We start from the raw sequence: 25,104 nt of genomic DNA, 5'->3' as shown, positions 1-25,104 counted from the left end.
TTATCACTGAGCCACAGTTGTACCCTTTCATGTCACATGTTTCTTCTATCATATGTCATCAAGAGATGCACAGGGAAGGGAAACAAGGGGATTGGCAGCAGCTATATGGCCCCTATAATATGTAGTCAGGCCATGGCAACTCTACCTTATGAATAGGATACCACTGATAGAAATGGGTCTGATTCTATTTTATATTATTATAAATAGTCTCATCTGTTTGTTAACTCTAATTCAGACTGTCTAGTCAGAAACAGAGGAATCTGTATTTCCATTGTTTTCCTAGGCATTAGCCCCATTGACTAAAACAGAACTTCTTTCCAAATTCACCTGCTTGAGATGGTTTCCTCTGTTGCCTAAAATTTATGTTTTTGTTGAATTAGCTTAATTTAGTTACAGTCTAAATTAACCCTCTTTCTCAGAAAGTGCTTCAGTCTCAGAGCAACTAGATGACATTGAACAAGCAGGCAAGGCTTTACTAGAAAGCAATATGTAGCTCCTGTTAGGAATTAGGTTCCTCTGGACATGCCTTTTGCCTGCCTCCAACTCCATTCGTGTGTGTCATTTTAAAATCAGTCCTCATTTGCCCCAAGCCTCATAATTAATCTACATGTGTAAAGTGAAATAATCCATCTATTTTTACTTTGCCTTCCATACCAACACCTAATACACTTCATTATACAAACTAGAAATCTAGTCTTGGAAAGCCAGAGTTGTGTAGTTGTTAGATTCAGGTTCAGATCCCTACTCTGCCGTGGAAACTTGCTGAGTGACCTTCGGCCAGTCAGATTCTCTCAGCCTAACCTACCTCAGAAGATTATCATGAAGATAAAATGGATGAGAGAATTATGTAAATTGCTATTAGTTCCCATTGGGGAGACAAGCAGGGCATAAACAAAACAAACAAATAAGAAAATATTGTCAATAAGCATGAAGAAAAATGTCCTGTCCCTTTAACAGAGGCTTAATGTGAGAAAATAGGGAGTTGAAGCTGGTCATGGCATCAAAGTAAATACCACCCTCTAGAAATAATAAAGGGACAGGACATTTTCCCTCTGGGCATGTTGGCAACCCTCATTTTAAGAGCTGATGCTTGTTGTAAATAGAGCAAGTGTACACAGTGCATCTCCACAGTTAAACATAACATACAGTTAAATGTATATTATTTCACCATGGGGCCAAGTCGCAACAATCACACATGATGTGCATAAAGTGAAATAAATTAATGTATCTGCCTTGCTTATTACAGGGTGCACAATGAGACAGATGTGAAACAACTGCTAATCCATAATACCGTATATGAAGCTACATTTAAAAGCCTTGGAGCCTTCAAAAGTGATTACCAGCACAGAGCAACATAGCCAAAGACTATGCTGTTTGGCAATACAACATCACTGTCACTTGTACAGTTTATGTTCCATTTAAAATTGCTAATGTAAGAGAGACATTGAAAACAAAACAGAAGACTGGAACTAAATTAAAAATTGACTAGAGGTGTTGCAAAATAACATGGCACTTCTTTGTAATGAATTGCTTTCTTAATCAGTTTTTGTTATTCCTTTTTGTTAAAAGGGATTAACTTGAACCACAATTAATTGTTTACTTGCTTTCTGACAAAAACAAGGAAAATAGATAACTTTGTTTAATATAAAAGCAATGCAAAAAGCCTGAAAAGCAGAGCATACAAAATCTAAACTAGAAACAGTCTGTTGCTAGAACAAAGTTTGAATGGAACAAGCTACAAAACAAGTATAATTTTTTTTTTTGCCATCAAGTCACAGCTGACTCATGGCAACCCCATGGGGTTTTCAAGGCAAGAGGTTGTTTGCCACTACCTGGCTCCACATCAAGACCCTGGTATTCTTTGGTGGTCTTCCTCCCAATATTAACCAGGGCCAATCCTGCTTTGCTTCTGAGATCTGATGAGATCAGGCTAGCCTGGGCTATCCAGGTTAGGGCATAGAAATTAGAAGACATGTAAAAAAAACCCCAGTCTCCAGAACTTATTTGTTTAAATATTTTTGTTTTGTTTTTCATGACTATTTTTGTCATATCACTTCACCATCAAGGCAAAGCTGCAGATTTCCACAGGGATACTTGTTCACAGACTGAACCCATATCTAAATGTAGCTCTCCAGTAAGTTTTAATCAGCTATGTAAGAGGAACCATAGCCAGGGAGAACCAGGCAAACCAGTAAGATTAGGAAGGGTGGAACTTTACCTAAAACTTGTGTGAAAAACCACAATGGACATGTGCCAGAAGGGGCTGGGCTGCATGAGGGAAACTACACTATTTACACTGAGCAGTCAGTATCTGTAGTGCATGACCTTATAGCTTTAGATCCATCTGGGGGAAGTAAGAATATTTTCCTGTCATGGAAGCAGGATACTATACTCTGCTCCACTCTATCTGATCTACTCCAGGCATTCCAGGATAATTCATACTACTGAGATAATCAGTAAAACAGATTGAGAAAGGTGTGAATCAATTCCTTTACAGGAGAGGGAGGGAAGTAAGACAGAAGGAAAACCTCAGCAGTCTGTGAAGTGCTGCTCCTTGGACACATTCATGAGTCTTTTCTCAAAACAAAAGACCCAAAGAATTTGAATTCTCTTGATGGGTTGCCAGGTCCCTCCTTGCAACCAACAGGGATGAGGAACTTACCAGAAGCAGGATCAGACTACATTGCCAGTGACATTGTTTCCAGCATGTACCAGAAGTGATGTCATCACATTGGGATGTCCTGGTGATGCTCTGGTATTTGAGAAAAAATTTCTACCATAGAGTTTTCCCTTAAATACCAGAATGTTGCCCAGACATGATGATGTCACTTCCAGTACACGTTGGAAGTTATGTTGCCACATCATAAGTGATATTGCCACATTGCTGGTGACATAGCCTGGGCCTCCCTCCTGCTCCTGGTAAGTCCTCCCACTGGCCAGCTGATCAGCAGGGGTACAGCCTGGACAGGGAATCCCTCGCCTATAGCATGGGACTGGCAACCAGGACAAGATCTACATGTTTTTATGAGGGGGGGACAAAATTAAAAAATGATGCCCCCTTATGGGCCCATTCTATCTTGCAGGTCCATAGAATAGAATGGACCATGCCAAATTTGGCACACACACCCCCTCTGTTTGTACCCGTGGCAAGCATCCCCCTCTGCCCCCCCCAAGATCCGGCCCTGCTGGCAACCCTACTGTCAAGTGGGAAGTCTTCACTGTAGCTCAGTTCTTGTTCTCCATGGTAATATATCCACATTCCAGTGGTCACCTTTTATTCTGAAGACAAATTACCTTGCAACTAAAATGACAGCCACAGGTATTAGGATAAGTGCCTTACAAACTACTTTCTGTATTACGGTATACCCCTACTGTTCCAGGAACAATTTCTTTTCTTTCTTTCCTTTTTTCTATACCTGTGGTCCTTATTTAGGGTTGCCAAATCTGTGTTGGAAAATACCTGGAGACTTTGGGGATGGATCCAAGAGAGGATGGGGTTTGGGAGGGGAGGGATCTCAGCATGGTACAATGCCACAGAGTCCACTCTTCAAAGCAGCCATTTTCTCCAGGGGACATAATCTCTGGAGATCAGTTGCAAAAGCAGAAGATTTCCAGGCCCCACCTGAAGGCTGGCAGCCTTATGACCTTATTCTGTCCTTATTTTGTCTTTGGAAAATTCCTTTAAAAATATAGGGTGTACACTGGTTTTCTTTCCATTGTGTTAGTAAAAAAGGAAATAGAAACAGTTTACTAATACATCTTGTTTCAGAAGCTAGTGTCTATCAGGTCATTGTAGAGTAAATTAATTCCCACAACTAGAGTTTTCAGCTTTTCACCCAACACCTGTGTCTGTGTCTTTACTTATTTATTTAAAATATCTAGTAGCCACGTTTCTTCCTACAGAGCTCAAGGCAGATTACAGTATTAATAAAGTACATAAAAGCATAAAACCAAAATTTAAAAATCACAGTTTGTGTGCATAGCCTACTTACAGAAACCCCAGCAAGGGGTTTTCAAGGCAAATAAGAAGCAGAGATGGTTTCCCATGGTCTTGCTGTGCAGAGTCTTCCTTGCTGGTCTCCCTTCCAAGTACCAACCCTGCTTAGCTTCCCAGATCGAATGATCTAATGAATCTGGCCTAGACCATGTTGTCTTCCTTCCCAAAAATCACAATTTAAGACTACTTTAATTAACTGCAGTCCTACATAAAGCAGTCTTCAGTTGCCTCCTAAAAACTGAAAGTGAAGGGGCAAAGCACACTTCCATGTTCCATAACTGTGGGGCTGCCACAGAAAAGGCCCTCTCTCATGTAGAAGAAGAAGATATTGGATTTATATCCCGCCCTCCACTCCGAAGAGTCTCAGAGCGGCTCACAATCTCCTTTACTTTCCTCTCCCACAACAGACACCCTGTGAGGTGGGTGGGGCTGGAGAGGGCTCTCACAGCAGCTGCCCTTTCAAGGACAACCTCTGCCAGAGCTATGGCTGACCCAAGGCCATTTCAGCAGGTGCAAGTGGAGGAGTGGGGAATCAAACCCGGTTCTCCCAGATAAGAGTCCGCACACTTAACCACTACACCAAACTGGCTCTCCCACCAAACAAACATCTGTGATTTATGGGATAATCAAGAGGGCCTTTCCCTGTAATCTTAATTCCTGGCCAAGAAAATACCTTCTACTCATGGGCTCAGGAATAGATTGGTAGCCAGTGCAATTGTGGTAACAGCGGGGTCACATGCTCCTGATAGTTAGCCCCAAACAGCAGTCTAATCATAGCATTCTGTACTAGCTGCAATTGCTGAATACTCTTCAAGGACAGCACCATGTAGATGTTACTAAGGCATGGATCACTATGGCAAAATCTGACTGACCCATGAATGAACATAGCTGACAAACCAGAAGAAGCTGAGCAAAAGAATCCCAATCTACCTGGTTTTCCAAGGTGACTACTGTGTCCAGCAGCACTCCCAATCTATGAACTTGACCTTTCAAGAGGAGTATAACCCCAACCAAAATAGGAAAGAGCTGAAGTCCTTGGTCTCCCTTTCTACTAAGCCAGAGAATCTCTGTCTTGCCAGGATTAAATTTCAGCTTGTTTACCCTCATCCAGCCCATTAATGACTCAAAGCACCATTGCAGAACATCAACAGCATCCATAGAATTAAGTATGAAAGAAAGGCAGAGCTGGGTATCATCTCCATATTGACGACCCTGCAGCCCAAGCCTCTTGATGACCTCTCCCAATGGCTTCACATTGTTATTAAAAAGCATGGGGGATAAGATCAAACCCTGTGGAACCCCACAGGTCAATAGTCATGGGGCAGGAATCCCCCAGCACCACCTTCTGATAGGATTCAAACCACCATTATAAAATCATTCCAAGTCCTAGCACTAGGGCTTTTTTTGTGGCAGGAACTCCTTTGCATATTAGGCTGTTCTTACAGGGCCTACTGTAAGCTCTTGGAGGATTGGCTGCATCAGGTGTGTATGGCCTAATATGCAAAGGAGTTCCTGCTACAAAAAAGCCCTGGCCATCACCAAGAAGTGGCTCAGTAGGATACTATGGTTGATAGTATCGAAGGATGCTGAGAGATCCAGCAGAACTAGCAGGATCACATTCCCCGTTTTATTCTCAGTACAGTAATCAACCAGTGCAACCAAAGCAGTTTCTGTTCCAAACTCTGACCTGAAGTCAGATTGAAATGGGTTCAGAAAATCAGTCTTTCCCAAGAGCTCCTGTAACCAAGAAGCGACCACCTGCTCAAGCCCTTTGTCCAGGAACGAAAGTAGGAATCAAGGAGGGTTTTTTTTTTTTCAAAATAGGTCTGATTATTGCCTCTTTGAACAAGGGCAGCACAATACCCATCCCCAAAGAGGTATTTACCATTCCCTTTACCTATGTGGCCAGTCCCCCTCTGTCAGATTTTATTAGCCCAAAAGGACAAAGGTTGAGAACCCAGGTGGTAGGTCTCACCTCTCCAAGGATCTCGGAGGCACTATAAGTACATCATCTGAGTATGCATTCATGCCAGCATTTAACCCAGAGCAGATCTGGGCAATTTTGTCCGCAAAGTAAGCAGCAAACTGATCATAACCGGCCATCGTGTAGTCAGAATCCAGTTCTCTTGGGCTATGAACTGCATGGAACAGCTCAGCTGGACAATTATTTGCAGACCCAATCAGGGGATTTTTTTGTAGCAGGAACTCCTTTGCATATTAAGCCACACCCCTCTTATGTAGCCAATCCTCCAAGAGTTTACAGAGTTCTTATTACAGGGTCTACTTTAAGCTCTTAGAGGATTGGCTACATCAAGGGTGTGTGGCCTAATATGCAAAGGAGTTCCTGCTACATAAAAAGCCCTGGACCCAATGATGGTGGATAAAGACTGACCTTTTCACCATCATCATTGCCATGCAGGGCCAGTCCTAGACTGTCTGGCACCCTAGGCAAGGCTAACTTCTGGTGCCCCCCCCCCCGCACTGATAATGTCACTAAGTCACACGTGGGCACCCTATTCAGCACCCCCATAAAGCCAGTGCCCTAGGCAATTGCCTAGTTTGCCTAGTGGAAGGGCTGGCCCTGCTGCCATGGAATAGGTTCTAATACTAGCTCTATGCCATGTTCAATCAGTCTGAGTTTTCCACCAGCAGTGCTCTAGCCATTGACTCTCCTTTTCATCACCATCAGTTCCCAGTAAACAAGAGAGACTATCGGGTTGTGTCCAGGGAGAAAGGGCTCTTAGGGGCACCTGTGTCAACAGCTTGGGCCATGTCCCTATTTTAAAGAGCGGTAGTGAGCTCTACAGCAATAATAGTGACTTTTATTTCCACAATTAAAGGCAAAGGCAACAAAATAGTTACAATGTTGGCAACCCCCACATATATCAGGCAGAGAGCAGTAAGCAGTTTGCAGCAGGGTATCTTAATTCAAGTATCCCTACTTTCAGTTATGAAATACTGGAGGTGATAAAATGTGATCAAATGCCTTTCTAGTTAAAAAAATCCTTACAATGAAGCACAAGTGAACTGTTTCAACAAATTGATGCAATCCTTCTTTTCCTTGGAAATTTCCTTTTTCACTTTACACCTCAAGAGCTTTTAAACATAAGAACCATTTGTGTAAATGTAAGTTCAGGGGGAATTGCCCTAAATCAGCCAGAGATTCATGAGCTGATGTCAGGACTTAGTACTAAATAGCTTAACATTTCCTACTTAATGATTTACTAGTGTTTATGACTGAACCTGCAGTATCTATCTATCTTCCTTCAAGCAGAAAGAGGAAACTAAGTAAAAGTATCTGGTCCAAGGCCACCCAGTACTTCCTGGCAGACTGAGGATGTGAATCCAATCTCTTCAGTCCCAGCCCAACAATCTAAGCAGTACACTGCACTGGCTCAGCAGCATGTCTTCAATGACACACAGAAATAAATACCATTTTGTATATCCTGAAGTGCTGAGACATGCAGTATGATTACCATTTCTATTCCCTTGACTGCCAAATCCATTTCATAACATCTTTACTTAACTGTTTACTTGGAGGTTAAAATAGTTAATCTTGAAAAATATATTTCCAAATAAGTAGTTTCTTGTCTATGTAGAAATAACTGTAATCCCTACCATATAACCTCTGGTGTAGGAAATGCTTTCACTTTCATAGAAATTCGATATGATTTCTTGCCAGATACAACTTCCAGAACATTTTTTCTTCGGTGTTTCAAACTGATGAATGCTTTATCTTTTAAAAAGAAAGAAAGAAAATGGTGTGTTGGAGAAAGTAATTTGATCAAGAAGGAATGCAGATAAGGAAATAGGTAATGAGATATTATGATATAATATACAATATTAATAAAATCCCTGTCTTACACAAAGGCTTCTTAAATGGCTATGTTCTATTAGCATCAGAACTACTCACTAAAAAGAGCTCAGTGTAGAATTAGGGCTATGAGAAAGGAATGGACCACAATATGGACAGCATTTCTGGATGGCCATCAATTTTCACATGGGATTAATGAAGGTAGTAATTTGGTTGGCAGAGTCACAGCCAGTGTATGGAAGTCACTTTAAATCACTCAATAAGGCAATTTGTACAATGTATCGAGCTGTTCAGATGCAGCAGCTCAAAGTAGGCCCAGCCATCAGGTCCATCTAACAGAGTACTGAAAAGGTAAATCCATTCAATATTATAGATGACAGGGGAAAAAAGAAAACAGATGCAGTTAAACAAGACTCTAAACCTTCTTCCATGGCACATTCCACAGTATTTCTTACCATAAATGTGGACAGTTGCATTAACCGATCTGAGAGATTCGCCACTCTTTACATTGCAAGTATAGAGTCCTTTATCAACATCACGAACTTTATCAGCAACAAGAATACTGTAGAATACATTGGCTCCATAATTCCGTTGGTTAATGCTTGAAGTTATGGTGCCTCTTTTGCTTCTCTAGACAAGAAAAAAATGGTTACAGGGAAGAAAATGTATTAGTATTTGTAGTTTATTCAGTGACAACTCTAGTGGGGTGACTGTTGTACAGATATAAAAGAAGACTAATTCACTGCTGCCTAGCAGACCACATAAACCAGTGTTTCCCAACCTGTGGGTTGGGACCCAAAAATGAGTCGCAAAGCCTCTGAAAGTGGGATCCCAGGCCTTAATGGCAACTCCTGCCCTTTCCATCCTTCTCTTTCTTTCCTCCTCACCAACTTCACACATTCTCATTTCCCCCTCCTTCTTTGTGACAATAAGGGGGAGGGAGGGTAAAAAGTTGTCAGGCAACCAGTAGCTTCATGGTATTAGCTGAACAGAGAGGCTGGAGAGTACATAGAAGCTTATCAGCATGCCATGGAAAAAGCCAGAGGATAGAAAAAGGTGCATATGGGCTCTATCTTGCTGCTGCTACTTCAGCAGCCCAACTTCTTGTCCAGCCCCCTGCATTGCTTCACTGACCTCTACCTGTTGTAAAAACTGTCTGCATTGAACCTCTGGCTGCCAGCCTCTTTGCAGCCAGATTCCAGCTTCATGCATCTCCTCAACCCAGGGACCCCCTAAGTGTGCCTCCTCAAACTCCATCTCTGGTCCAGTTGGCAGAAGAGAAGGAGACTGGGGTTCATAATGGGGACAACTGTACTCTATATTATATTTGTTTCTTTCAAATATCTGGTTTGGCACTGTAGAAAACAGAATGCTGGAATAGATGGGTGCCAAAGTCATGGTTTGCCTAGGGAACCCAAAAACCTTGGGATAGCTCTGGATGGGTCACCATACTAAATACATTTGGGCATGTGTGTCACCATATGAAAAAAGTGATGGACATAAACAACTGATCCTAAATGGGATACATTACATTATAATGGACAGAACATCAGAAAGTAATGGCCTACCGATTTATTTGAGAAATGACCTTATATCTGACAGTTTACCAACCACTGCACAAGTGATGTCATTGCACCGGCGACATCGTGTGCCAGCCGCTCTAGGAGATTCCGGGAAAACACTATGGTTTTCCTGGATGCTCTAGCAATTTGGGAGGAAAACTCTATGGTACCATAGAGTTTTCCTCCCAAATTGCTAGGGAGTCCAGGAAAACCATAGAGTTTTCACAGAAGCTCCTGGAGCGGCTGGCATGCAACATCGCTGATGCGATGACATTACTCGCAAGTGCTGAACACGAGGCTACAGGGAACTTGGCAACCCTATATTATAAACACCCATAACATGAATCTTCCAGCACATAAATGAATCTCGGATTCCATAGGACTTTAAGCAATTACAGAATTCAGAAACATCTAATAGATTCATGACAAATATTTCATAAATGGCAGCTATTTGTGAGGATACCCCAGATATTGTGAGAGGGGGAAAATATTCAACCTACTGCATTGGATCCACTGGAGTGTTTCTGCAGACAAAATGATTTCTTCTAATGATGCATTGATTTCTTGCCTCCTTGGGGGAGGGCATTGGAGGCTGCCGCAGCAGTGGATAGGTGAGAAAGCACTCTGTGGGCAGATATCCTTCCATCTGTGAAAACACTCCAGTACATCCAAGTCAGTGCTTGCTGTTAAGATAAGTTGTTCATATAACAGCTGAGATCTTGGCAGATAAACTGTAGTGTCTTCTCTAAATGTGTTTGAGTTGGAAGCTCCACAGCCTCTTCAAGGTAGATGGTCTTAATAATTTTGTTGCAAAAGAGAATTCAGAACATAAGCAGAGCTCTGCTGAATCATTCCAAAGATCCGTCTGTTCCAGCATCCTGTTTCTCACAAGTGGTCAGCCAGTTCCTTCTATGAAACACAGATGCAGAGAATGATTGTTTTAGCTGACATTGGGCAACAAATAACAGATCATGACCAAATTCAGCTAATTTCCATATAAGAAGTTTCCATGCTTGACAGTTTTTTTGCTAATGGTTATGAAATTTACAAGTCCATTGTGCAAAAGCTTGTTCACTGAATGAAGCAACAGACTAGAGATAAAATACAACAGATGAGGAACACTGGAATGTGAAATATGAGAGACCCATCTAGCCCAGATGCCTATTGGACATGCTTGTAGGGTTGCCAGGTTCCCCCTGGATGCCAGATCCAGGCTGGGAAACGCTTGAAGATTTGAGGAGAGAGACCTCAGTGGGATACAATGCCACAGAGTCTACTCTCGAAAGCACCCATTTTCTCCAGGGGAACTGATCTCTGTAGTCTGGAGATGAGTGTAATTCCAGGGGATTCCCAGATCGCACCTGGAGACTGGCATCTCTACATGCTTGCCATTAAAGAAGTGTTCTTAGCAAAGAGAAAGAGCACCCACCTCACCAGGATAATTCCATGTTATAAGCACTCTTGTGTTCCAGGATGCAGTGACAGTACAGTTAAGAACAAGGTTGTCTCCTTTTAGCAACTTGACTGGTCTTGAGGCATTTAATTTGACATTAAAGATGATGTTTTCTACACAGTGCACCAAAACAGAAACATCAGTCATATGTTTAAACAGTAAAATAACTTAAATGTACGAATGGAAGGATACTTACTTTGTCTGTATGTTAGGTACATAGTATTGTATTTGTGTCCACCAATAATTGCCTCACAACTGAAGAGGCCTATGAATTCAAATGTAGCATTTGGTACTATAAAACCTTTAGTACTATCCCAGATAATCTTCCCTTTGGGAACTTCACCTGGAATCTAAAAAGGAAAATTATGTGTTATTTGTTGCTCCCTCAAAACCAATTAATGGCTCATTTATTAGCTGACTCCTAGAACATTAAAAATATCAAATTATATACATTATTAAGTATTTAAGAATGTTGAAGCTGAACAGTCAGAAACATACAACATTAAAAGGGATGTCTAAGCATCTGCAAACATCAGGGGGGAAAACAACTTCCGAAGAGTGAAAGGTAGTGTATTATGGTGTATTACAGTGGAACTGAGAGCAGGTGGGAAGAAGAGAAAGAGGGAAGGAACAACTAGATGCAAGAAAGAGAATAATTGGCTGCATGTTCTGTATATGAGACAATGATTCTTTCCACAAACGTGTAGATTTTTTCATTTGTCTTTAATAACAGATAATATAATTGTTATCACTGACAGAGGAACATGATAATGACAACATTTACTTTTCTACCTGTTATGGACTGAATGGAGGAGAATTGGCATGACTGTTACCTCTCTAGGGGGACAAGGGAACAGGTTAGCTAGCATCATATCTAACCAGAGAGATACTGTATCTGTAGAAGAACTATAATGCTGAATTTTGTGGCAAGCAGTTTTTCAGTATCTACTCCCATTTCAGCTTTCCACTATTCTGCTGATTTGGGAACTAGCCTTACAGAACTCAGAAATGTGTGCTGAGATGGTAGGAGCTTCTGAATTTCTGGGATTTTTTTTTCTGCATAGGCACTTTCTCAATAAAATATAGCATTGTCAGTGATCATGTATTGAAGCTTGGATATGCAAAGGAAGTCACCTCCCTTCATTCCATGCAGTTTCCTCAGTCAGAAAAAGATGTTTAAATAGAATCAACAATAATCACACCAAACACCAAAGTGACACAGTAGAATATACTTCCTTATCTTTACAGCATCTGCTAAGAAGCCATAATAACCATTGAAATAATGGGAGGAACGTGTCCTATACGTATAAATACTGTCTGTTGTTTTATGGCATGCTGGCTAACATTCTAAAGTGTCCTGAATTCTAGGCATTCTATTGTGTCTACTGCTGCCCAATATAAACATTTCCCATTTTGTTCCCTTAACCAATTTATCATTGTATATACAGAAACTGACAGTAAGTGGCATGCATAACCTTCTACAGCAGAGGTTCCATCTGTTAGGAAGTTTCCACCAAAATGTGAGTACAAAAAGTACCTTCTTCCATTCTACTTTAATTACAAATTTGATCAAAGTTAAGTTTCAATCTATTTTTAAAAACTTTGGGTAAGCACTTAAACAAAAACAAAAAGAGAAGAAAACATAGGGGGAAAATAAAAATGGGCATTTAAAAATAGTGCAAAAAAGCCAAATAGCATAACTGCAGAAAATGTTAGATTTATTTGTCATAACAGAATGTATAGCTGCTGCTGTTGCTCTTGAGATGGTCAGAATAAAACAAATCAGAAAGGTATTTACACCACTGCCCAGAACATGTGCACAATGCAAAAAAACCCCCCAAAACCCTAGTCAGACCACTCTAGAACCTATGTTCTTCTCCAAACATGTATATAGCCCTAGAATGCCATGAATTCCTCAAGGGTGCCTTTTTTAAAACAATATAATCATATATCCAAGACAGTTGGTTTATATTTCAAGCTTCCAAATCCATAGGTTATTCTATAGGTTAATCCATTGGTTGCAATTTTTCTCCGGGCCAGTTTGAAGAAGACTGCAAATTTATACCCCACCCTTCTCTCTGAATCAGAGGCTCATAGTGGCTTACAATCTCCTATATCTTCTCCCCCCACAACAGACACCCTGTGAGGTGGATGCAGCTGAGAGGGCTCTCACAGCAGCTGCCCTTTCAAGGACAACTCCTGCAATAGCTATGGCTGACCCAAGGCCATTCCAGCAGCTGCAAGTGGAGGAGTGGGAAATCAAACCCAGTTCTCCCAGATAAGAGTCCATACACTTAACCATTACACCAAACTGGCAATGGTGCAAATTTGGATCCTAGAGGCTTTTTGCCACCTTCTGGGAATGTAATAGGGGTCACTGGAGGTGTGTGTGTGGGGGGGAGAGATATTTGTGGATTCCCTGCATTGTGTAGGGGGTGGGGTTGGAGTAGATGACCCTGGAGAACTCTTCTAACTTTATGATTCTATTCAACAGTCACTATGTACAAGAATTATGCAAATTAAAGCCCAGTTAGTAAGGACAGGCATTTTCCTTATAGTTTATTAACAGTGCAGTTCTAAACAGAATCACACCTTTTTAAGCCCAATGGATTTAGAAGGGTTTCACTCTGTTTAGGATTGCACTGCAATTTTACTTTTTACTTTTTAAAATTCTTTATTTTTTCATATGCTGTTTTTCTTTATAATTTTTTTATTTTGTCTTTTGATTTCAACAGGAAATGCATTTCTAGCTGTAAGTTTCCCCTTCCTGCAACCAACTCAGATAGAATTCTCAGATATTGTAATTAAAGCATTTATCTTCCAGCCAGACTGTGACATCTGAAGTGAGCTTGGCTGACAGAAAACATTGATGAAAGAAATAAAACACAAGGCAGTAAAGTGAGGAAGGAGGTAGCAGGTTTGGCTTCCACATATTCTGTTCAAAAAATAAACTCCTACAGCCCTGCTTTCTTTACAGGTGCCAAGGAAGAACAAATGGTGAAGAGGCTAAATCCATCCAAATCAGGCCCATTTGCAGCTGCTTTTAAGGAACATTAAGTACATTGGAGAGCTCAAATCCAAGCTCATCACTCATTTCTTCTGCTACTGATAACATTTTACTATACATACTGAAATTGTGATGCAGATAGGTTTCCGAACTGCATGGGCCCTGCAGGGAATTCCCCAATTCCAGTCCCAATCTCATGCCATCAAGAAATTGAGGAGTGGGAGAAAAACAGTGGCCTCACCAGTGATGCTGTAGGAATTTCCCCTAGTCTCTGAGCAAAGAGATCAGGGGAAATTTCTAGAGCAACACTGGAAGTGACATCAGATCCTCCCCCAGCATCACCCTCAAAATATCCTAACATTTGCTTAGGTAGGTTTGGGAACCATAATGGCTGATAAGAACATAAGAGAAACCATGTTGGATAAGGACAGTGACCCATCCAGTCCAACACTCTGTAACAAAGTGGCCAAAAATATCCCAGGTGCCATCAGGAGGTCCACTAGTAGGGCCAGGACACTAGAAGACCCAAGCACCAAGAATACAGAGCATCACTGTCCCAGACAGAAATAATAGCCCTGATTGACAGAGCTAATAGCTACTGATGGACATCTGCTCCATATGTTTATCCTATCGTCTCTTGAAGCCATCTTTGTTTGTACCTGCCACCACCTCCTATGGCAGTGAATTCCAGGTGTTAATTACCCTTTGGGTGAAGAAGTACTTCCTTTTATCAATTCTAGCCTGACTGCTCAGCAATTTCATTGAGTGCCCACAAGTTCTGGTATTGTGAGAAAGGGAGAAAAGTACTTATTTCTTTACCTTCTCTATCTCATGCATAAACTTGTAAGCCTCTATCATGTCACCCTCAGTTAATGTTTCTCCAAGCTAAAGAGCCCCAAGCTTTTTAACCTTTCTTCATAGGGAAAGTGTTCCAACCTTTTAATCATTCTAGTTACCTTTTTCTGGACTTTTTCCAATGCTATAATATCTATTTTCAATTGACAGAGACCTGTTGTGGGATAAACTGGAACAAACAAGTATTGATAAAAGACTTCTTATGCTCATTCAAAAATTATATACTTTCAACTTTTGTCAAGTCAAATGCTCTTTATCAGGCAATCTTACGTCAAAAATCCTATAAAGAAAGGGAGTTAAACAAGGTTGTGTGTTGGCCCCCTTTTTGTTTAACCTCTTTCTTAATGATCTTGCTCCCTTTTTGTCCGATACTGACCATTATAGTCCAAAACTTGGTGCCAGACATGTTCCCTTACTGTTATATGCGTACGATACAGTCTTACTATCTTGTTCCAGAATTGAATTAAAGCGTTTGCTTGTTCGCTGTATCACCTTCCTTAACAACAATAAGCTATTGAACTATGACAAATCTAAAATTGTTGTTTTTTCCAAATCTTGGAAACCAACTAAATGGTCAATAGGCGGCAAAGAGATAGAACAAGTAAAATACTACAAATACCTAGGAATTCATTTTCAATATAACACACTTTGGACTAATCATTGTAACTGTATAATTAAGTCAGTCAATGTTAGTGTTGCAGCTATCCAGCGCTTCTTTTACAGCAGAGGCAATCAGTTTATCCCAGCCGCGCTAAAAATCTTTAAGGCTAAAGTGATACCGCAGCTTTTATATGGGGTCCCAGTGTAGATCACAGCCTTGGATAATAACATTGAAGGTGTCCAATCAAAATTCCTATGGAAAATTCTGGGATTCCCAAAGTGTGTACCATATGCAGTTTTGTGTTTAGAAACAGGGACGAATCTTGTGGAAACACAAGCATGGCTAATGTCACTTAAATACTGGCTTCGGCTACATTTCCACTCTGACTCAGAGAGCCTTTTATATCAACTGCTCTCAGAATCTAATTTGTCAAATTGGCTAGTATTTATTGAGAGGAAAATAAAATCTATGGGCATTGATTTAGATTCACTTCTTATGCCATCCTTAAAAGAAGCTTTTTTGAAACTTAAGCTCAGAATTCTAGATATTGAAATGCAAACGTTATATAGCCTGGCCAACAAGTCCTGCTTCCCGCTGAATTTCGAACTTCCTCTCTCAGTAGGGATATCAGCGTCGTATTTCTCCTCTCTGCAAGCTCCACAGCAACGGCGTGCGTTCTCATTAACGAGGTGTAATGCATTACCATCTGCTATCCTATTTGGTAGATTTAACGGGATTGAGTACTCTAAAAGACACTGTCTTTGTAATTCCAAGTATATTGAAACTATTTCCCATGTATTACTGAACGGTCCTCTTTATGATGATATTCGTTGTATATACCTGAAAGATATCTTAGCAGATATGTTGGGCTGTGCTGATTCAGGCAAAGTCCACAAACTTTTAAATGACACTTGCGCTGAGGTAACTTTAATGGTGGCTAGATTTCTCCAACAGGCCATGGAAATACGACAGAGAATGGTTCTGGAATGAACACATTTAATTTGTTTTAATTATTTAATTTGGCTAAACTCGACTCATATATATTTTACTTATTTTATGTATTCTAGCTCCCTATGTACTCTATAATCTAGGATTTTATATTATTTATATTGCTATTTTACTGCTAAATCTGTTTTATGCCAATAAAGGCTTGCTATTTGCTAAATATCTATTTTGATGTGTAGTGTGGTGACCAGAATTGTACACGGTACTCCAAATGAGGCCACACCGGGGCATTATGATACTGGCTGATTTGTTTTCAGTTTCCCTCCTAATAATTCCAAGCATAGCACTGGCATTTTAAAATTGCAGCTGCACACCTCTCAACATTTTCAGTGGGTTATCTACCATGACTCCAAGATCTCTCTCTTGGTCAGTCTCCACTAGTTCGGACCCCATCAACTTGTACTGATACAATGATACTTGGGATCTAAGGATAAGGATGCTGGACTCCATGCAGGACCTAGGGCTTCCCCAGAATTACAGCTCATCTCCAGACTACAGAGATCAGTTTCTATGGAGTAAATGGATGCTTTGGAGAGTGGATTCTATGTTATTGTAGCCTACTGTGGTCCCTATCTTCCCCAGGCTCCAATCCCAAATCTCTAGGAGGAAACCTGGAAACCCAAGTTGAGAAGAGGAAAGAGGCATTTCCTAAGTGGAAGCAGTAGGGGATGTATCTTGTAGGCAACAGCCTTTAGGGTACTGCACATGTTTTGCATGCAGAAGTTTCCAGGACCAATCTCTGGCATCTATAGTTAAAATAACAGGTTTTGGAAAACATCTTTCTGCACCTGCTAGTCAAGAGTAGACAGTACTGGGCTACCTGGACCAATTTTCTCACTCAATATACGACAGCAATACACATTCATAAGCTCTTTAAAAGGCTGACAGGAAGAGTAAAGTCAGCATGGAGTCCAGTAACTTGCTTCCGTTTGGAGTACTAAGAACTCACAGGAATTAAAGCACATTAATATTGGGCCATTCTCCTATGCTCCTATTTTAGAAACACATTTGGAACTCAGATGCAGTTGGATTATTGTGAAGACTATCTCTGAAGTTGGATGGGTGTGGTTAGATTTCCATCATCCTGACTGAGACAGTTCCTTAATGTTGCGCAATATACGAATGAAGACCTGTCTTCGAGCTTCCTGTCAACACAGGATACAGACCTAGTGTCTCTATACTGTTCTTCCAGCTTCAGAGGTCAAGATATGGGGAAATTAGCTTTTTACTTTTTTAATTGGAAATTACAGAAAGCCTGGTTTGCCAGCTTTTTTGTATAACACATGACTCTAGTGAAGTCAGCTCAGACAAGCAGAACTTTTCCTTTGTAGATGGTACAGCTAAGCATTGTTAGTGTCTAGCTGCCTCCAGTGAAGGATGGAAGTGCTAAACCCCACCCAAACGAGACCCACTTGCAAATGCTTTTAAGAGATATTAAATACACTGGGGGACTTTGGTCACTGGCTCCTTGCATCACATATGATTTGGACATTTACTGGCATCCAATTTAAAACAAAAACATTAAATTACATAAGAACTGTGTGATCCATACAGCATAGAATGAAACTTTTAGAAAGCAAAAAATGTACCATTCTTAATGTAACAGGAATATCTGGTGCTGTGACTCTGCATGGGATGATAAGCTCTTGTCCATCAGTCATGTTCATAGTTTTTGGTATATTACTGTGCACCTCTACAAATGGACTGTGTGTATCTGTAAAAGGAGAATAAATGGAAATTAAGTCAGGAGGTAATTGCAGAAAATGATGAAAGCTACACTCCTGTTAGGTAGTGGTTCTCAGACTTAAGCAACTTGGGACCCCTATTTTGATTTAACATTTTTGCAAACTCTTGTCTCTTTCACCAGTATCTGTCATGTGCCCCCCTTATAGTATACAGCAAACTTCTGTGCTTTAGTGTTTTCAAAACAAAACAAAGAGAATCACTTTTAAAAGTTATTTTAAGTAATATGCTTTTATTGTCTGTACAAGGACTACAAAGTCAGATTCTGTAAGGCCACAAGTCAAAAGACTCTGTTATACATTCTAACCAGTCATACTCCTTATTTGAAAGCGACTTTGCATCAGAGATAGCCAAGCACTTCCATATTGGCTAATACCTTCTAGCCAGAACCCAGCTGAATAGTGTTGTTCAAGACCAGCAGCAAACAAAACATGAACTTCTGGTATTCAACTTTAAATGGCCATTGGTTATTACTGCCTATGGCTGAAGACTGGTGTCTCTCTGCCTCTTTTATACTGAAAAACAGAATGAAAATCTATTCATTTTTGTAACTGAAGGAATTCTTAGGATTGTACCTCCTTGGTGCACTTAGAGTTTCTAGGGCTCAGCTACTGGATTCCAGTGACTAATCAGCACACTTTTCAGGCTACTGCTGTCAGATTACTTTGACACTAGGTAACTGTGGGCAGCAGGAGCTGTACCAACTCCTATCCTTCAAAAAAGTGAAAGTCCTGAATCCCTGCTCCCACTCCTAGAAAAATGAATGTTCATGTTGGATAGATGAGTAAAAGACTCAGCCCCTACCCTTACAAAGGACTTGTTGCGGATCCCCAGTTGAGTAATGCAGTGATAGGGAGTTACATCCTTAAAGCTCATTAAAACCAATGTGCTTAAGCATTCTTTACTCCATACCCAATTGTGGCTATGTCATCTTAAACCTGTTGGCACAACATATGTTCTGATTCAGCCAAAACTAAAACTCTTACTTTATTTATTTATTTTTTATTTATTTGATTTATACCCTGCCCTCCCTCCCCCCCTCCAAAGCAAGCTCAGGGCGGCTTGAGGAATTTAGGTCAGTGAGCAAATCTTATGGGCTAGTGCTGTACAAAAGTCATGATAGCCGCAGGAAAAAAAATACATACTAAAATATTTTTAAAACACATACACAAAAAGGAAAAGATTTCAGTTTATAACCAACACTTACACTTACCAAAAATACTGGACAGCATTAAAAATGCTTTTGAAAGAAAAGTCTTTACAAGCCAGCTTAAAAAAGAATAAGCTTTGCTCCACGGATCATTTGTAAGCTTCAAGGCCATCTTCACCAACATGCATCAAGTCAAATTAATTTTCTTAACTGGTGGGCTTTTATGCACTATATAAATTATGTAAATATATTTAGATACAGATGCTTCTTAATTAGCTTCTTATAACACTATTTTCTGACTTTAAGATATCTGAGCTTTCCAGCTAGAATTAAACAGAATGCTGGTATTGATGGCGGAAAACCAGATTTAATAATTTTAAGAAACCTATTTTTAAATTTGTCAGTTACAAATCCAGAGGTGTATAACCTCTTGTACACAACACAGACGTGATCTCTTTACAGCCATAGTAAGTGCCTGATGTTGCAATTCTAAACAAGTCTCCTCAGAAGTCAATCCCACTGGTAGGTGTCACAGGATTGCAGTTGTAGAGTACAATTCTATGTTCTCTTCCTTGGGAGGAAGAACTACTGAATTTGTTTTGACCCCCTTCTAAGTGAATAAGAATAGGACCAAACTACACAATGATTACTTCAGAGTGGCTGTGGCCAATATTTAACATTACAAGAAAAATTAAAATGCTTTCAAAACCAGTATGGTGATAGAGTAGGCCTGAGAGATCCAGGTTTAAATCTCCACTCACCATAAACCTAACTGTGTGAACCTGGGCCAGACAAATGGTCTCAGGCCAGCCTACAAGGGTGTTGTGATGATAGCATGGAGGAAAGAGACCCTGTACACTTCCCTGAGGTCCTTAGATAAAAGACAGGCTAAAAAATGTAAAATAAGTGAACCACAAAATAAAGTCAGTGAAAATTAGCTAGAAACGTCTAACAAAATTTATTTAACAACACACAGAATTTAGAAAAAAAGAGCACGTTGCTCTAGTCATGTTCATACTTTCTTTTAAAATATGTTTAATTTCTATGAATAAATCAGGAATATTTCCAAATGCCTAGGGAAAATCTCCAAAATCTCTTGTTTCCAAGATTCTAACGTCTAAGAGGCAATGAAGATTCTCTGTAGAAGTCATGAATCTACTTCCACATAATGTATTTATGATGAGCAGGCTTATACATAGCCAAAAAAAATTGTTCTGGACAGTGATGGAAGTTTCACAAAAAGTGATTCCCCCCCCCCCTTTTTTCTTTTCCAGACCAAAGTAGATAGGATGGCAACAAACTAATTGCAACAAAGGCTGCTTTCACAAGTTGACTCACGTGCTGAATACTGCACTTTTAATCCACTTCAATGTACTTCACAACTGGTTTTCACCATTTGAAATGGCAAAATCAACTTGCAAACTATTTCAAAGTGCATTGAAAGTAGATTAAAAGAAAAAAAGAAAGTAGTTTAAAAGTGTGTTATTCAGCGTGTGTGGAAGTACCTAAACATTGGTTAGCGCACTTTCAATGCAGTTTCAGAGCACTTTGGCAATCATTTGCTAAAGTGTATTAGGGTTGCCAATCCCCAGGTGGAGACAGGGGAACCCCCAGTTTGGAGGCCCTCCCCCTGCTTCAGGGTCATCAGAAAGGAGGGGGGAGGGAAATGTCTGCTGGGCACTCCCTTATTCCCTGTGGAGACCGATTCCCATAGGGTATAATGGATAATTGAGCCGCGGGTATCTGGAGCTATGGGGGGCTGTTTTTTGAGATGGAGGCATCAAATTTATAGCATAGCATCTAATGCCTCTCCTCAAAATACCCTCCAAGTTTCAAAAAGATTGGACCTAGGAGGTCCAATTCTATGAGCCCAAAAAGAAGGTGCCCCTATCCTTCATTATTTCCAATAGACAGAAGGCATTTAAAAGGTGTGCAGTCCCTTTGAATGCGATGGCCAGAACTCCCTTTGGAGTTCAATTATGCTTGTCACACCCTTGTTCCTGGCTCCACCCCCAAAGTCTCCTGACTCCACCCCCAGATATTTTTTTGAACTGGACTTGGCAACCCTAAGTGTACTAAAAGTGTATTGTTCAATCTGTGTGAAAGCAAATTAATCACCAGCTCTTCATAAAGGAGGTAGGGCAGGGGGTTTAAAGCATAGGACTAGGTTGGAAAGGGATCTTGAACACTTCTCTGGAATGATTTCTTGCTGCTTGTTTTTCTCTTGGTGGGGATCTAAAAACCCAAGTAGGTCAGCCAGGAGCAAACCAGCAGCAGAGAAACAGATATGGATGGCAGAGAATGGACAGAGAAAGGCTAACCATCCTGCCCAGTCTTACATTGCTTTAAATTCTTTGGTTCTCTGTTTCTTAAGGAAGAATAAACCATGTTTTGTCATTCTACATCATATCTCATTTGCCACATGGGCATCTGGCACAACAGAATATCTAGTACTTACATGAATACACATGAAGTTGTCTTATACCAAATCAGACCACTGCTTTATCAAAGTCAGTGTTGGCTACTCAGACTCTCTCCTACTCTCTCTGCTACTCAGCAACTCTCCAGGGTTTCAGGAAGAACTCTTTCACATTACCTACTGTCTGGTTCTTTTTAACTAGAGATGCCAGTGACTGAACCTGGGGCCTGCTTCATGCAAGCAAAGAAAGTAGAGCCTCTTCCACCGAGCCATAGCCCCTTCCCCGAAAACCTAGTGGACTTTCATATCTTCTTGCAAGACTGGTATTCCAACCAATTCACAAAGCTACTCCTGCTTGTTCTCCACACACAGTTCTTTTACTTTGCCCACAGCAAGCAATACATTGTTTCAGCAACTGGATAATGAGCCATCAAGTATTACAGGACTCAAAGTCACAATTTTGCTTGCACTCCACTTGAGCCACATCCAAATGCTTTGCAAATATGAGCAACATGATGACTTCTGCTCAGATGATCCCTAATAACTAATCAGAACTGTGAGATTGTCTTAGGCTTCGGCTTGTCTTTGAAGCCACCCGTTGTTCTGTTCAACCAGGGCTGGATTAACAATTAGGCCAAGTAGGCACTGGCCTATAGACCCCCATGCCTTTAGGGGCCCCAGGCCGGCTCCCCCCTGTTGTTCCCCCTGCTTACAGCCCTCCCAGCCTGCACATGCAAACAGCAACTGAGCCACTCTTTGACCAGCTTGCCTGGTGTGGCTGCTGTTGGCATTGTCACCAAGTTTGCCTCTCTCTGCCTCTCCCTTGCAGCTTTGCCAAAGGGGCTTTTAAGAAGGTGCCTGCAGGCTGCACTAGGGGCCATGGGCAGCAGGTCGGGCAGTCAGACTCTGAGATAATTTGCAAGGGGGCCCCAAGATTTTGACTGCCTAGGGGCCTCCACAGAGTTTAATCCAGCTCTGTGTTCAACTGTTGACAGAGACAAAGGACCTGGACATTGAATGGCACCAGGAACAGAAACATCTAAATAGGTCTAGAAATAAATTCCTTTGACTGCAACAGGATTACATTGACATGTTGCACATTCAGTCATATGCATTCAGTTCTCTGAGCATAGGAGAAAGACTTAGTTTATTAGAAAGAGAAATATTTTGAAGGGTTATTGGCAAAGTTACCTTGGCAAAAGCCAGACTAGTGTCTTAATTACATCAAGAGTTCAAGAGGGTAACATCTGATAAAACATAACTATTCTGCAAAAGTGCATTAGAACTGAAAAAGACTGCACATAGGTAAAAAAAATTCCAATACCTCTAATATATCTTCAAGGACATTTTAAAATAAAGACAAAGTATGTAAACAGCCTAGCAACGCTCCCTTTGCAATATTATTAAAAGCAAAAGCAAAAGACCACTATACTATAAAAGTATCTCAAGTGCAACATTACTTGTTACTACTCCCTTAAGACTCATCTATCCTTGTCACAAAATTAGAAGCTATTTCCCCAAACCAGCAAACTTTACAGAGCAATTTCCTGTATGCATAACCTGTAAGCCATTATAAGTACAAGGAAGAGCTGCCCTCGAGTGTGACGGTAGTGTTTGCAGACAGAGTGTCACCACTTGCTGATGCCAACAATGTACTATTGAGGGTCATCATGTGTCCTGCAGCCCTTTTAAATAGGGGGACAGGAAACTAAAATGGGAAGAACATTCTCACACTAATTGATATATTTGTCATCCATCACACACTGAAGTGAGAATAAAGTGCTAATGAATGGTATATGTTTGTTTCAGTAACACTAATGACTAGAATAACACCAATAAACATGAGGAATAGCCCCCCTGAATTATATTTACACATTTCATCATAAATAGCCTTCCAGGTAAGACCTGCGCTGACTTCTTTGCATGTTTGTGTGTATATTAATGGTTTATTCATTTCATTTGATTTTTAGCTAGGATTGCCAAGTCCGAGTTGGGAAATTCCTGGACATTTGGGGGGTGAAGCCTGGAAAGAAGAGTTTGGAGAGGTGAGGGTATAATACCAGTATTATAGATAATGCCATAGAGTCTACCCTCCAAAGCAGCTATTTCCTCCAAGGGAACAGACCTCTGTAGTCTAAAGATTAGACATTTTTCCAGGTGATCTCTATGACCCACCTGAAAGTTGGCAGCCCTAGCACAGATTCAGACTCAGATCTCCCAGAATTCTATGGCTATGCTTTCCTTGCTTTTTATTCTCTCTTTAGGCCAATCAACATTCTGCTAGCAGCTACAAATCCCCCCCCCTTGTGACTGAGATATGGTTGGAAGCTCCATGTTCCAAGAGATTTGAGAAGCAGAGTAGGGTATAATGCTATAGAGTGCACCCTCCAAGCAGCTATTTTCTCCAGGTAAATTGATCTCTCTAGAATTACCATTCCCCAGATAGGGATGGAGGATCCCCCACTTTCATGGGCTCCTGCCCACTAGCGGCCAGCTGACCAATGGGAGGAAATTCCCTCCACCCCAAACAGTGATGTCATGTTAGGGTTGTCAAGTCCTCTTCCAGCTCCAGTGGGGGACGAAATGACGTCACCTGGAAGTGATGTCATCAAAATGGTGGCACACACGCATGCCGCTCTAGGCGTTTCCAGGAAAACTCTATAGTTTTTCCCAAACGCTCTAGCCATTTGGGAGGTTAAAACTCTATGGTACCTATTGTATCATAGAGTTTTACCTCCCAAATGGCTAGAGTATCCGGGAAAACCATAGAATTTTCCCGGAAACACCTAGAGTAGCCCCGTGTGCACGGTGCCATTTTGATGACATCACTTCCGGGTGACATTATCGCACCAGCGACACAGGGAGATGTCCCCCCCCACTGGCCCAATGTGGGTTGCCAGGTTGGGAACCTCCAGGGTGGGGGATTCCCTGCCCGCACTGGGGGCTTGGCAGCCCTACATCATGTGCACATGGTTGGCTTCAGGGTGTCTGGCACCCAAGATGAGGCCTTGCCCACCCCCACCCTCACCCCCAATGAGCGTGACCACCACGGTGGCAGCATGGCATGACTCCTACACCTCAGAGCATGCATGCCACCTGGCCACCATCATTCACCTGGTTGCCGCATTCACCTATTTCCCTCGCCAAGGAGGCGAGGGTAGGTGAGAGGGCCTAAATCGGCACACACACCCCCAAACTGCCTAATGGACAGGCCAGCCCTGAATGTGTAATGTGCGGACATCACCTGGAAGTGACATAGGTGCACTGGTGACTTTGGAAGGGTAATGCTCTTGTTTTGGGGCAAAACCCTATGGTTTGAGGGTGGTTTTACTATAGAGTATGTCATGTTGCATGCGTCCCCACCCACTCCCCCAATCCCCCCACTGGAATCATAATCAGACCTGGCAAACCCTAAATCTGGTGATAACATGGTTGCTTTTACCTGTAAACACAAGTTACCACTTGCCCTTTTATGAGAAGACTGCTTTTCAGTACCAT

The 25,104-nt window shown here is 41.2% G+C and overlaps 1 protein-coding gene across 1 annotated transcript in view; it reads right to left on the bottom strand.

The window, feature by feature from the left end:
* Nucleotides 1–25,104, bottom strand: part of FLT1 (fms related receptor tyrosine kinase 1) — a 151,445-nt gene that overhangs the window by 111,897 nt on the left and 14,444 nt on the right. The window contains exons 4-8 of the mRNA XM_060234740.1: nt 17,884–18,008; nt 11,023–11,176; nt 10,803–10,939; nt 8,267–8,441; nt 7,616–7,733 (exon numbers count right to left, since the gene is read on the bottom strand). Of these exons, the coding sequence (XP_060090723.1) occupies nt 7,616–7,733; nt 8,267–8,441; nt 10,803–10,939; nt 11,023–11,176; nt 17,884–18,008 (709 nt within the window). The remainder of the gene's footprint in view (nt 1–7,615; nt 7,734–8,266; nt 8,442–10,802; nt 10,940–11,022; nt 11,177–17,883; nt 18,009–25,104) is intronic.

The sequence above is a fragment of the Heteronotia binoei genome, chromosome 3 (genome assembly GCF_032191835.1).
Source record: "Heteronotia binoei isolate CCM8104 ecotype False Entrance Well chromosome 3, APGP_CSIRO_Hbin_v1, whole genome shotgun sequence".
In the NCBI taxonomy this organism is placed as follows: domain Eukaryota; kingdom Metazoa; phylum Chordata; class Lepidosauria; order Squamata; family Gekkonidae; genus Heteronotia; species Heteronotia binoei.
This window is presented reverse-complemented; position numbering and strand designations above follow the sequence as displayed.